The sequence below is a fragment of the Puma concolor genome, chromosome D1 (assembly GCF_028749965.1).
Source record: "Puma concolor isolate L17-30 chromosome D1, mPumCon1.1.hap2, whole genome shotgun sequence".
Classification (NCBI taxonomy): Eukaryota; Metazoa; Chordata; class Mammalia; order Carnivora; family Felidae; genus Puma; species Puma concolor.
In genome coordinates this window covers 16,839,126-16,851,217 of record NC_141676.1, presented here as the reverse complement: position 1 = coordinate 16,851,217, position 12,092 = coordinate 16,839,126, and the positions used below count along the sequence as shown (strand labels likewise).

Here is a 12,092-nt window from a genome sequence, read left to right as displayed (position 1 = left end):
GGAGCTCGAATCCCTAGTGGCCCGCTGGAATCCTGTGGTTCTTATTGTTGTCAGACGGAGTTTTGCCTCGCCGGTATTCCCCACCTCCCGGTTCTGTGCACCAATGAGTCAGACTCTTCGGATTCTCTCCCGACAGGAAATTTGGAAGCCCATGGTTGTTTCCGGGAGGAGCGGAGAAGAAGACGCTCACTTCCGGCGGAAGGAGGCTTTTCTGGAGGGATGGAGGAGGCAGAGGAGCTGCTCTCCGGGGGCGAGAGACTGCAGTGCGGTTAGTGACCTGCGGCGTCTCTGACCCTCGGCCCCGTCCTTAGATGGACCTGCTGTTCCCTGGTCAACTCTCTACCCCCAGGCCCTTTTCCTCCCTAGCCTGGAATCCTCCGGTGCCCTCAGATGTCTCTGGGGTGTTAAGAGTCCTCGAATACCCTCAAACCTCCTAGGGGCTCCGTTAGAGCTCTAACATCCCTCAGACCGCCGAGGCCTAGCTGGACCTGCGGTTTCCCCCCATATCTGTCCCCACCCTCATGACCCTTTGGACTGGCTCCCTTACTGCCTTCCCATTTCCCTGCAGCCCCCGACCCGCGCCTGGGCCCGGAATTAGGATGGATCCCTTCTGGACAAGGCTTTGCTCGAGGCCTCAAAGATTTCCCGCCCGGGCCGACCCGGGCCTTCCTCGCTCTAAAGAGCCTTCCCCGGGGCTTGGCCCTTGGCCCTTCACTCGCCGAGGAACCGTGTTTGGGGGTCTGGTGTGTCGGGGAGCCCCTGCAGCCGGGACTGCTCTGGGGGCCTCTGGAAGAGGAGTCTGTCTCCAAGCAGAAGGAGGAAGGAGTGAAACTACGGCTGGAGGAGGTATTGAAAGATAGGACGTGTCTCCGTGACAGATCCTGCAAGAGGTTCAGCCATTTGTAAACAGCTCTTCAGTTTGTTAGAAGAAGCAGGGCATTTCAAGAGATAGGAGATGGTTATGCCCCTTCTTTCCAGGACTGCCTCTTCCCCTCACTTGCAGTAGTTAAGGAATCAAGGTGCAAAAAGTGCCGAAAGCTGGATAAAATGGCATGCCTCATTTAACTCATTTGTAAAAGTAAAAAATAGCTGTTTCCTTTTTTTCCCCCAACTTTCCAGGGTTATTTGGAGCAATAGATGAAATAGTGTGGGTAAAGGGTTTCATTGCATAGTAAGTCTTAAAAAGTAAAGGAAAGTTGATGTACCTCTTACAACTTTTTATTGTTTGGCACACTCACTGGAAGGCAGTAATGTATTCAACTTGTGATATTCCACATATTGGGAGGGAGGTGAGGGGAGAGTCTTTCGGTCTTTACTGAATGAAAAATCAGACAACACAGTCCTGTAGAGGAAGAATCAGAGACCGTTAACCTTCCAGGGGCTTCATATTAGATCTGTCTCAGGAGAGGTTACATACCCCCACCCCCACCCCCGCCCCGGATTCTGGTTCCCCAAACACATGGGAGAAGGACTCTTATTGGTTTATTTCAGGACGTGTCACTAGGCCCATGGGGAGACGTGTGTGCTTGTGAGCAGAGTTCAGGCTGGATCAGGTAAGTTACAGGAGAGTACGTAGTGAAGATGGTCCTTTGAGGCTTTCTGTTATGGCATGAGTTGGAACCAGAAGCCCACTGTAATTCCCCACCCAGCAATTTTTCTTTTTTTTTTTTTTTTTTGCAGTGAGTGTTCCAAAGGCATGGGGTCTTTTAGGACTCAGACTGCCCAGGAGCTGGGGCTTTAGGGAGGGTCACTTGAAGAGGGTCTCCTGAGTTAGCTCTTCCTCTGCTTTGCAGTCTGGTGCAGCAGGGCAGGCTGGAAGGTGAGGGAAACGTAGCCCTGGTGCGGATCAACGAGAAGCTCCATCTGCAGGTGTACCGGGTTGTGCTGCCAGGCTTTGAGTTGCTGCTGTGGCCCCAGCCTCCCTCTGATGGCCTGAGCCCCACCCAGCCCAGGCTAGAAGAAGAGGCAGCCATGGCTGTGGTGACCGAAGTGGACTCCGCTTCACAGCAGGAAGTGGACTCCCCTGGGGAGGATGCAGCAGAACCTTGGACAGGTATGTGTCAGATACAACGCTGGCTTCCGAAATTATCGCCAAATCAACCTTGATATGACAAGGCAAAGCTGTGGCTCAGGGAGGTAAAGGAGAGCATCACAGAGTTTTTAATAGTTTCTCTGAGATGGAAGGGCAAAGCCTGGATATTTATTGAAATTTTGAAGTCTGGTAGATCTTTCAGTGTAGATGGGACAGGGCTTGATCAGATTGAATAAGGATCGTGACATAACGGCTTAGGACTTGTAGATACAAGGCTAGAATTTTCAGTAAAAGGCTCAGAGAGTCTTGGGGTGTGACCTATCATTTGATGCTTTTATCGCAGTGTGATTGGGTCTTTTCCTTAGAATGAATAGTATTGATATTTGCAACTTTTATCTTCTGAGTACGTTTTCTGGAATAGTAAGGTCATGTCGATGAAGACAGCAAGCTCTATATAAGGTTTCCAATTTCTCATGTTTCTTCTATCTGGGGTGGGTGTAGAGGTTCCTTTATTTTCAGATGAACTAAGGCGAGGAGGTGGTGGCCTAATTCGTCCTAAGTGTGCATCTCCAGAGGGAAAATAGGAGCCCCTAGGAGAGCCTTGTTCTAGGACTATCCAGAGGTTTGGGGCACTGGGGTTCCCAAGAGTGCTTCCCCAGGAGGCACCTAAGACTGAACATGAAGATAAACAGAGCACATGGTTCATGTTCCAGGGAAGAGAGTGGTGTCATTGCTCCTGCTGAAGTTCAGGTTCAGGGGCTGAGTAGGAGGAGACACATATTCTTAGAATTTCCTAGTGACACCACTGCCACCCCCTGCTACAGTTTCTACTAACCCCAGCGCCCCCACTCTTGCCTTGCAGATCCCGGTCACCAGTCACCCCCCAGCATCCAGGCAGAGAATATGGTAAGCCCCGGACCTAAGCCTCAAACCCAGGATCAACTTCCTGAGGAGAGCCAACCACTTGGCCTGCTCCCTCAGGGTGGCAGCATGGATGAGGAGGATCCACCCCAGACACAGATGTCACCTGAACCTCAGAGCAGCTCCACTACCCAGCAGGGCCCAGAGAGTAGTGAGGCCAGTTCCTCGTCTTCTGCCAGGGCCACCCACCTGCATGCTTACCTGGTCAAGAAGTTATGTGGCCCCAGTGAGCAGTGCCCACCCAGAGCAAAGACCTCGGAGTTCAGGGCCCAGCAGGCTGGGGAGCAGCAACAGGCCGGCCTCCCTGCATGCTTGCGGAGCCCTCCTGGCCCAGGAGGAAGCCCCCCAAAACAGAGACGACGATACCGGTGTGGGGAGTGTGGCAAAGCCTTCCTGCAGCTGTGCCACCTGAAGAAGCATGCGTTCGTGCACACAGGCCACAAACCCTTCCTTTGCACTGAGTGTGGCAAGAGCTATAGCTCAGAGGAGAGCTTCAAAGCCCATATGCTGGGCCACCGCGGAGTGCGACCCTTTCCTTGCCCACAATGCGACAAGGCCTACGGCACCCGGCGAGACCTCAAAGAGCACCAGGTGGTACATTCAGGTGCCAGGCCCTTTGCCTGTGACCAGTGTGGCAAGGCCTTTGCCCGCCGGCCCTCCCTGCGACTGCATCGCAAGACCCACCAGGTGCCGGCGGCCCCTGCCCCGTGCCCGTGCCCTGTGTGTGGGCGCCCCCTGGCCAACCAGGGCTCTCTGCGCAACCACATGCGACTCCACACAGGAGAAAAGCCCTTCCTGTGCCCACACTGTGGCAGGGCGTTCCGCCAGCGGGGCACCCTGCGTGGTCACTTGCGGCTGCACACGGGGGAGCGTCCTTACCGCTGCCCGCACTGTGCCGATGCCTTTCCGCAGCTGCCTGAGCTGCGGCGCCATCTTATCTCTCACACCGGGGAGGCCTACTTGTGCCCTGTGTGTGGGAAGGCCCTCCGAGACCCACATACACTGCGTGCTCATGAGCGTCTGCACTCAGGGGAGAGGCCCTTCCCGTGCCCCCAGTGTGGCCGTGCTTACACACTGGCCACCAAGCTGAGGCGCCACCTCAAGTCCCACCTGGCCGACAAGCCCTATCGCTGTCCCACCTGTGGCATGGGCTACACCCTCCCCCAGAGCCTCAAGCGACACCAGCTCAGTCACCAGCCTGGGGCACCCTCCAGCCCACCCAGTGTGCCACCTGCTGCTTCCGAGCCCACCGTGGTACTGGTGCAGACTGAGCCAGAACTGCTAGATACATGCAGCGAACAGGACGTCTCCCCAGCCCGGGACGTCTTCGAGGTCACCATTTCTGGGAGCCAGGAGAAGTGCTTTGTGGTGCCTGAGGAGCCAGGCCCCGCCTCCAGCCTGGTGCTCATTCATAAGGACATGGGCTTTAGTGCCTGGGCAGAAGTGGTGGAGGTGGAGACGGGCACCTGACCCCCTCACCTCCTTCAGCAGAGTTTTACATAAAGCTAGTGTTTTCTGGCTGCCGGGCGCCTGCGTCTTTCTCTTTGGGTTGCCTGACGGAGTCTAGTCTATTCTGAGAAGCAGGTCGGGGATTTCCCTTCCTGTTTATGGACCACCACATTGTTTCCCAAGACCGTAAGGTAAACCTGTTCTAGATTTAAGAGCTTTTTACTGCCTTCCGGTAGAGCATGTTCTACCTCCTTCACCAGGAACTGCTCAGGGTGCTTGTTCTTTAAACACAACGGGAGTGACCCCACCCAGTGAGGTAGTCAGGGAGCTGGCAGCCGGACTGCCCTGCCCGGGTGCTTAGTGCTGGCATCATCGCTCCCCCCCCCCCCCCCCCCCAAGCTCCCTGAGGGACAGGCACTTTCATCTAGAACTAGACGGAATGATTGGAGGGTTAAAATGCCAGAGGCTGAGCTCAGCTCATAGTTCCCTCTAACTCAGGCTGTAGGTGGTTTTGGCAGACTTTTTCACCATCTAGGGGCTGTGAAGTTGGTTTTCTTTCTGTGCTGATAGACACCAGACTCACTGGAGGCAGCTAGGGCCAGATCTGAACCCTTCTGTGGGCTTGGGACACCCAAGAAAGAGTCTGCTCACAGACTCCCATCCTGATGTGCGTAGACCATAAACCAGCACCCTGGGTGCCGGGATACAGCTGTGAGCAAGACTGAGGCGATGCCTTTTACAGATGGGCATCGGGGACAGTGTCCGCAAGGAATAATAATGATTAAATAAACACTCCACCCTGATTGTGGGCCAGTTCTTTGAGTTTATATGATCCTCGTGGCAACCCTGTGCGGTCGGTAGTGGTAGCATTCTGGTCTTACAAGTGAGGAAACAGCTTTAAGTGTCCTACTCAAGGTGGCACGGCTGCTAGGCTGCAGAGCTGAGACTCGGACCCTCCTGGCCCAGTGCTGGAGTAAGGCTGTTAACCCTGGCACTGCTGTGATCTGGTGGATGGGAGGGTGCGAGAGAGAGTGGGGGTGCGGGGGGCTGTGTGTGAAAAAGCCCTGGAGTGAGAGTCCGGTGACGTCAACAACAGACCATCGTGGCTGCAGCAGAGAGGGAAGGGGGCAGGGCCAGGTCACGCAGGCCTTGCTTTAGGAGTTGGGACTTTTTATTCTCAAAACATTGAGAAGCTCTTGGAAGGGTTTTTTTTTTTAAATTTTTTTTTTTTTCAACGTTTTTTATTTTATTTTTGGGACAGAGAGAGACAGAGCATGAACGGGGGAGGGGCAGAGAGAGAGGGAGACACAGAATCGGAAACAGGCTCCAGGCTCTGAGCTATCAGCCCAGAGCCCGACGCGGGGCTCGAACTCACGGACCGCGAGATCGTGACCTGGCTGAAGTCGGACGCTTAACCGACTGCGCCACCCAGGCGCCCCTAGGAAGGGTTTTGAGGAGGGGAATGACGTGACTAGATTTATGTTTAAAGAGACCGCTGGAGGAACGGATCGGCTGGCAAGTTGTGGTTGTAGGGAAATCAGGAGGCAGCTGAGGTGGCCGGGAATGGGGTGGTAGCAGTAGAAATGCAGAGAAATGGAATTATTTATCTGACACATACGTGTGCACTTTATGTATACTAGTTAGGGATGTAGTGTAGAAAGAGCCTGCTCTCAGGGTTACATCCTGAGGAGCACAGCAGACAACAAATACATCCCACATGATAGTAAATGCAGTGAAAAAAAGTCACGCGGGAGGAGAGGTTAAAATGGGGACTGTGATTTTACAGAGGGTAGTCAGGGAAGGCTTCTAATAACACAAACAGGAGCAGAAACCTGAACTGCGGAGAGGCGTGAGCGAGCTTGATGTCTGTAGAAGGAGCTGGGTTCCAGGCAGAGGGAACAGTACTGGCAAGGCCCAGTGGGTTCAAGCAAGAGCAAGGAGGAGCAGAGCGGCCAAGGCAGAGGATGGAAAGGGGTGAGGGCAGGCTGGGGACTGTAGGCCGTGGTGAGGACTTTGGGCAGATACATTGCCAGAGAGGGAGAAGGGACAGAATTCATGAACTGAGGGGAGAAGGGAGAGCTGATGCCCCGTTTCTGAGTTAGTATGTTGAGTGGCATTGGGATGGGAATGAGACAGGTTTTGGTTGGGGAGGCACCAAGTCTAAAGCGCCTGCAGTGGAGCTCACAAACCAGCTGCCAGAAATCGGCAGAGTCGGGGGAGGAAAGTCTTCCGTAGAGGGAATCACAGCAGACTAGTGCCAAGGTGGGCATGGAAGCTGTGGGCGTAGCGGGAGCAGAGGGGAGAGGCGCCGCCCTCCAGGTTCACTTGCAGGAGAAAGGCTCTGCAGGGGACATGAAATCTGCATCCAACCAGATAGAAAACCCTGCAGATTATGTGTCAGCAGAAGTGGAGAGAAAAGCATTTCACGAAAAAAGTGAGTAAGAATGTCCACTGCTGTTGAGGGGGTTGAGGTTTGTAAGGTCACTGAGGAGCTGAGTGAGGGCAGTGGGAAACCACAGTGGATTGTTCTGAGGTGAGTAGGTGGCAAGAGAGGCAGGAAGAACTTATATTCTTGTTCCCTTCTTCTGTCCTGCAGAATAGGTGTTGTGACCTGTGTCACAGCTGAGGAGAACTAGGGGTTGGAGAGGGTAAGTAGCTGGCCGACATCACACAATCCGTGAACAGCAGAGCCAGGATTGAAACGTTGAGTGTTCTCTGGCTTCCCAGCACTTGACAACAACATCACAGGCAGCCCCGTGTCTCCTGCTTTGCCACTGGCATTTACCCAGCACCTGCCCAATCTGAATAACTTCTTGATAAAGCCGCATTCTGAAATTATCCATGGGGAGTGAGGATAGCAGGAAATCGAGGCAATCTGTGGAGGGAAAGATCACACGGTCCAAGGGCTTGAAAAGTAGCAGCTAATATTTTAGTTTTGAGTCAGCCAACTCTTTCTTGGAGGCTGAGTGAGGCTTGGTAGTCCTATTTTCCAGCTCCTGCTTCAGGCAGGGTCATGCCAATTCAGGTGACTGCTTAACAGTCAGTGTCAGCCCAGTGTTTTTAGGTATTCTGGGGACCTTCTCATCACTCGATACCAACCTGTGTAGGGAAGGACATACTCATCGCTTCGTAGTGGACTATGTGGGCAAACGGCATCGTTTGGGTTGCTGAAGAGGCCTGTCACCCCACACCCCTGGGATGCTTAGGCCAAAACCTGGGATGCTCCCCCCCCCCCACACCTACATCCCCCACACAGATGGAGAACTTTTCTCTCCATGAAGCCTGTCTCTAGTGATGCAGAGCAGCGTCAGATCAAAGGCAATACATCCAAAGGTACGTGATGTGGGAACCTCTGCTCTGCCAACACTTGTGGTTAAGAGGAGAGTGGGCATCAGAGAGCTCTGTCTGAGCTCCCATGTTACACATGAGGAAACAGAGGCCTCGAGACAAGTCATTTGTCAAGGCCTGAGACCAGTTTGTAGCAGAACAAGGACAGGGCCCTGGTCTAATCCCTAATTTAGTGCTCTTCCAGTTCAAATGCAGTGGCTACTTGAAAAGATTGATCACTGGAATAATGCTCGTTAGGGAAATCTTTTCCCCTGATGTCAAAATAATTCTTGGTAATCCTAATGGTGACATCTCTTTATTCCCTACTTCTTTCCTCCATTTCCAGATAAAGTCACTTTAAAAAAAATAATCTTTTTTAAAAAATATTTATTTATTCTGAGAGAGAGAATCCCAAGCAGGCTCCGCACTGTCAGTGCAGAGCCTGATGTGAGGCTCGAACCCGTGAACTGTGAGATCATGACCCAAGACGAAATCAAGAGTCAGATGCCCAACCAACTGAGCCACCCAGGCACCCCTAGATAAAGTCACTTAACAGTTTGGTGTATATAGTGCTGAATTCGAATGCTGCTTCTAGCCAGGTGGGCAAAGTTGCTACAAAAATGTTGCTTGGGCACCTTACACCTGGATGCAAGCTTAACTGAGTGGGGTCTATAGCTATAGGTGCTGAACCAAAATCAAAGGTGCAGGAGATAAAGGATCTTTTATCCCCATTTGCAACTTGAATAGTATGAGAAAATCTTACAGTAGAATAAAATTTGAGTCCTGTTTAGGGACCTGCAAACCATGCAAAGCATCATGGACTGTAAAGAGTTCCATCTCTAGACAGATTCACGTGTGGCTTGTGGCTCTGCTCTTGACTAACTGCATAAACTCAGACAAAGTACTTGACTTTTCTGTGCCTCAGTTTCCTCATCCCTAAAACGGGGATACCTATGGTACCTACCTCATCAGTACTATGTACCCGGCACATGGTGAGCAGTTAATAAATTATAGCTGGTTAGTAGTATTGTAATCAGCCTTCCTAGGTTGGAAGACGAGATTAAAGTGCTTGCATGTTTCCCTTAGGTGTTGCTTCTTTGGGGCAGGTCAGCATCACTCACAGTAGTTCTGTACTTTAGGTGCATGTTCAGTGGGCGTGCTTCATAGAACAGTGAGGCTGTACTCTAGCAGAATGTCAAGGGATGAAGGTCATGCGAGGTGAAGAACAGTGGTCTTGAGAGGCAGGGGTTCTGGCTCATCACCAACCCTACAACCTTGATCAATTAGTTTGCCACCTAGGAGACTCCCTTTCCTTACAGTGACCTGGGGAAATTGGACCAGATCAGTGCTTCTCAATCTCGGCTCCAACATTGAGCCCTTTTGCTAGCTTCTTCTATGGACCCAAATTTTAAAGGCTTTTCATTAAATAGAAATTGACTTATTTTTAAACACTGATCAGATTGAGGGGGGAAAAAAAACCCAAGGCAATTCGCCACCTCAAAAGACATAATTTCAGCCAAAAAGGAAAAAATATATATATTTTTGTCTTAAGGTAAATTTACAATTTTTGAGGGTTTAAAAAAAAATACACAAAAGGCCAAGGTCACCCTGTAGTATATGTCCAGAGCCCTAGGCTTTAAAACATCTGGATTTACATTATATCTGACCTTCTTTCCAGCTCTGAAACTCTCTGTCTTGAAACATAATTTTACTGTTTTCAGTGATTACAGAGCTTCACTTTACAACATAGCATTGGCCTTGCCCGTGATTCTGTTTGACGCCAGCTTGTGAGAAACGCAACCCCTCATCATCGCTTTGTGCTTAGAGGGAAACACGATCCCCTTTATATGTGCAGGCATGTGCTTGGGGTGAGAAGCAAGAAGGACCTTCAGTTGCATGGTACCCGGGGAGCTGGTAGTGAACCCTGAAGCCTAAGGATGTGCTGGGTCTTTCGGTGCTCACCCGTGGTGGTGCCACCCTGGTCTGGCAGAACTCTCGGATCCTTCCAGAGCTACTTTCCCAGAGGGGATTCTCTCCCTCGATCATCTCTGTAAAATGGAAGGGGTAAGTGTGGTCTTCTCTCACCCAAGAAAACAGAGGCTGCTCTACTGGAACCTACTTAATAATACCAGCCTCCACTTACTAAAGAATTAAGTTGACTTGTCATTGTGAAAATTTTGAAACACAAAAAGTTTAAAAGTTTACAAGAATGATGTACCCAATCCCCTCACCACCCAGATTTAATGATTGCTAACATTTTGCCATGCTTGTTTAATCTGTCGTAAGTTCTTCTGTATAACTGTAAGTCATAGGGATTGAAAGGATATAACCACGTGTCCATATAACACTTACAAATTAGTAACTCTTTCATATCATTGAATACCTAATCTATATTATTATTGTTTGTCCAAGGAAAAGTCATTTTACAGTTCTTTGGTTCAAAAGTCTAAACCAGTCATGGTCCCGCTATTCCTTTTGTGCATTTGGGTGTTAGGTCTCTCCTTGGCTTCTATTATCCTGAACAGTCTCTCCAACCCACCCTATTTATTTCCGTGTCATGAATTTGTCAGAGAAACTGGAGCCATTTGTCCTGGTGAATGTTCGTCATTCCTTGTGGTACTGGATACCACAAGATACTCCTTTTTATCACCTATATTTTCTATAAACTAGTAATTAAAGCTAGAGGTTCGTTTAATTCAGTTTCACTATTTTAGGAAGAGCCCTTCACAGGCAGCGTCATGTATTTCCTGTACCATCATGTATAACAGTGGCATTTATTGGGCGCTTCCTTTGTGGCAAGCACTGTAATGCTTCACAAACATTATGATGCGCTTTGAAGGGGTAGCTTAGTATCTACTTCACAGTGATAAACTTAACTCTGACTCCAGCTAGATCAGAGGGAGACAAGGGGTATATGGAATCCAAAGAATTGCAGCAATCCAAAGATCACAAGCTCTGAGAGCTGGGGGTGGTTTTGCAGGGACAAAAGGAATGGTGTAGATCAGATCAAACACAAAACCAAATTTATCAGAATGGCCTAGAGTCTTCTTGCTGGTCTTGTCATTCCTGGACCCAAAGCTCCCATGGCCTTCGTAGTATTCATGCTGTCTCTCTCCTCGCCAAAGAGCCCATGCCTGTCATTCCAACCCATCAATCTTAATCATGCAGATGACAAACTGGGGGCCATTATGGTTGGGTCCAGCATTTGCCATGACAAGATGTCAGGACTCATACTCTTCAAAATGAAGTTCATGTCCCGGCAGCTGGTTCTGGAGGGCGTGGGATCCTGCAGAGTGAATATTTAAATCCCAAGGTTATGGCAAAACATCTGAAGTTCATTGCCAGGACTGTGATGGTACAGGAAGGAAACGTGGAAGGTGCATGCAGGACCCTAAACGGAATTCTCACCATGGATGGGCTCATTGAGGACATTAAGCTACGGCGGTACTATGAAAAGCCTTGTCGTCGACAAAAGAGGGGAAGCTATGAAACCTGCTGGCGGATCCACAACATGGAAATGGCTCGCAGTAGCAACTTCTTGATGCCTGAAGAATCGGGCAGACCCATGGCAGGGCTGCTGAGGCCTGTGGATTGTAGGCCCTCTATGAAAATCCCTCTCCAGCTGTCTCCTTCCTATCTCAACCCCATTTTTTTCTCCCCTTTCTTATAATAATAAACTCAATCACGTATATGCAAGAAAGCCTGCATGTATAGAAGCAATCCCATAGTTACCAATGGACCCTCTCTTTTATTAAGTGAAAGAGAAACTGAGTCAAAAAGTAGTCTAGGAGTAGAATGGTGATTACCAAGGGCTAGTGGGGAGCGGGGAATTATTGTTTAATGGGTACAGAGTTTCAGATGGGGATGCTGAAAAAGTTCCAGAGACAGATGGTGGTGATACACAACAATGTGAATGTACTTAATGCCACTGAACTTACTTAAATGGTTAAAATGGCAAATTTTGTGTATATTTAGCTATAATATTTAAGTAGTCTAGGAGAGGCGAGAAACTTTTCTAAAATATAGCGGAATAGATCTATGATTTCTTACCCAGTTCTTACGAAACCCAAACAAGACCTTATTATTGGAAAAGCACCTGCTACTCTTTACTGAACTGTCCCTCCCCACCAACTGTTAGATAAAAGGAGAGGAAGCATGTATGTATTTGGAATAAATTTTGCTACTGGAACACCCATCAAAAAACAAAAAAACAAAAAACAAAATGAAGTTCTCATCAGCAGAGTTCTCCCTGCTAATTGGATTTGCCACTGGTACCGCGGTGTGTGAATTCGTCATCATGACACGTAAACCCAGGCATAAGTCTGGGAAAGCAGGAACCAAATCTAAGCAGAAAGCTTCAGTT

General features: G+C 49.9%; 1 protein-coding gene and 1 pseudogene across 1 annotated transcript; both read left to right on the top strand.

Moving 5' to 3' along the window:
• Positions 1 to 204: 204 nt before the first annotated feature.
• Positions 205 to 5,205, top strand: ZNF408 (zinc finger protein 408). Its single transcript, XM_025928958.2, has 5 exons — positions 205 to 268; positions 569 to 846; positions 1,492 to 1,553; positions 1,794 to 2,053; positions 2,895 to 5,205. Exons 1-5 carry the CDS (start codon positions 220 to 222, stop codon positions 4,421 to 4,423), a joined length of 2,178 nt encoding a protein of 725 aa, XP_025784743.1. The 5' UTR covers positions 205 to 219; the 3' UTR covers positions 4,424 to 5,205.
• Positions 5,206 to 9,163: 3,958 nt separating this feature from the next.
• On the top strand, positions 9,164 to 12,092 carry LOC147576513 (small ribosomal subunit protein bS21m pseudogene; annotated as a pseudogene).

Coding starts and splice junctions, on each gene's coding strand:
- ZNF408 (XM_025928958.2), top strand. CDS start 220: ATGGAGGAGGCAGAGGAGCTGCTCTCCGGGGGCGAGAGACTGCAGTGC. Junction 1,554..1,793: donor CAGAGTTCAGGCTGGATCAG/GTAAGTTACAGG, acceptor TCTGCTTTGCAG/TCTGGTGCAGCAGGGCAGGC. Junction 2,054..2,894: donor TGCAGCAGAACCTTGGACAG/GTATGTGTCAGA, acceptor CTTGCCTTGCAG/ATCCCGGTCACCAGTCACCC.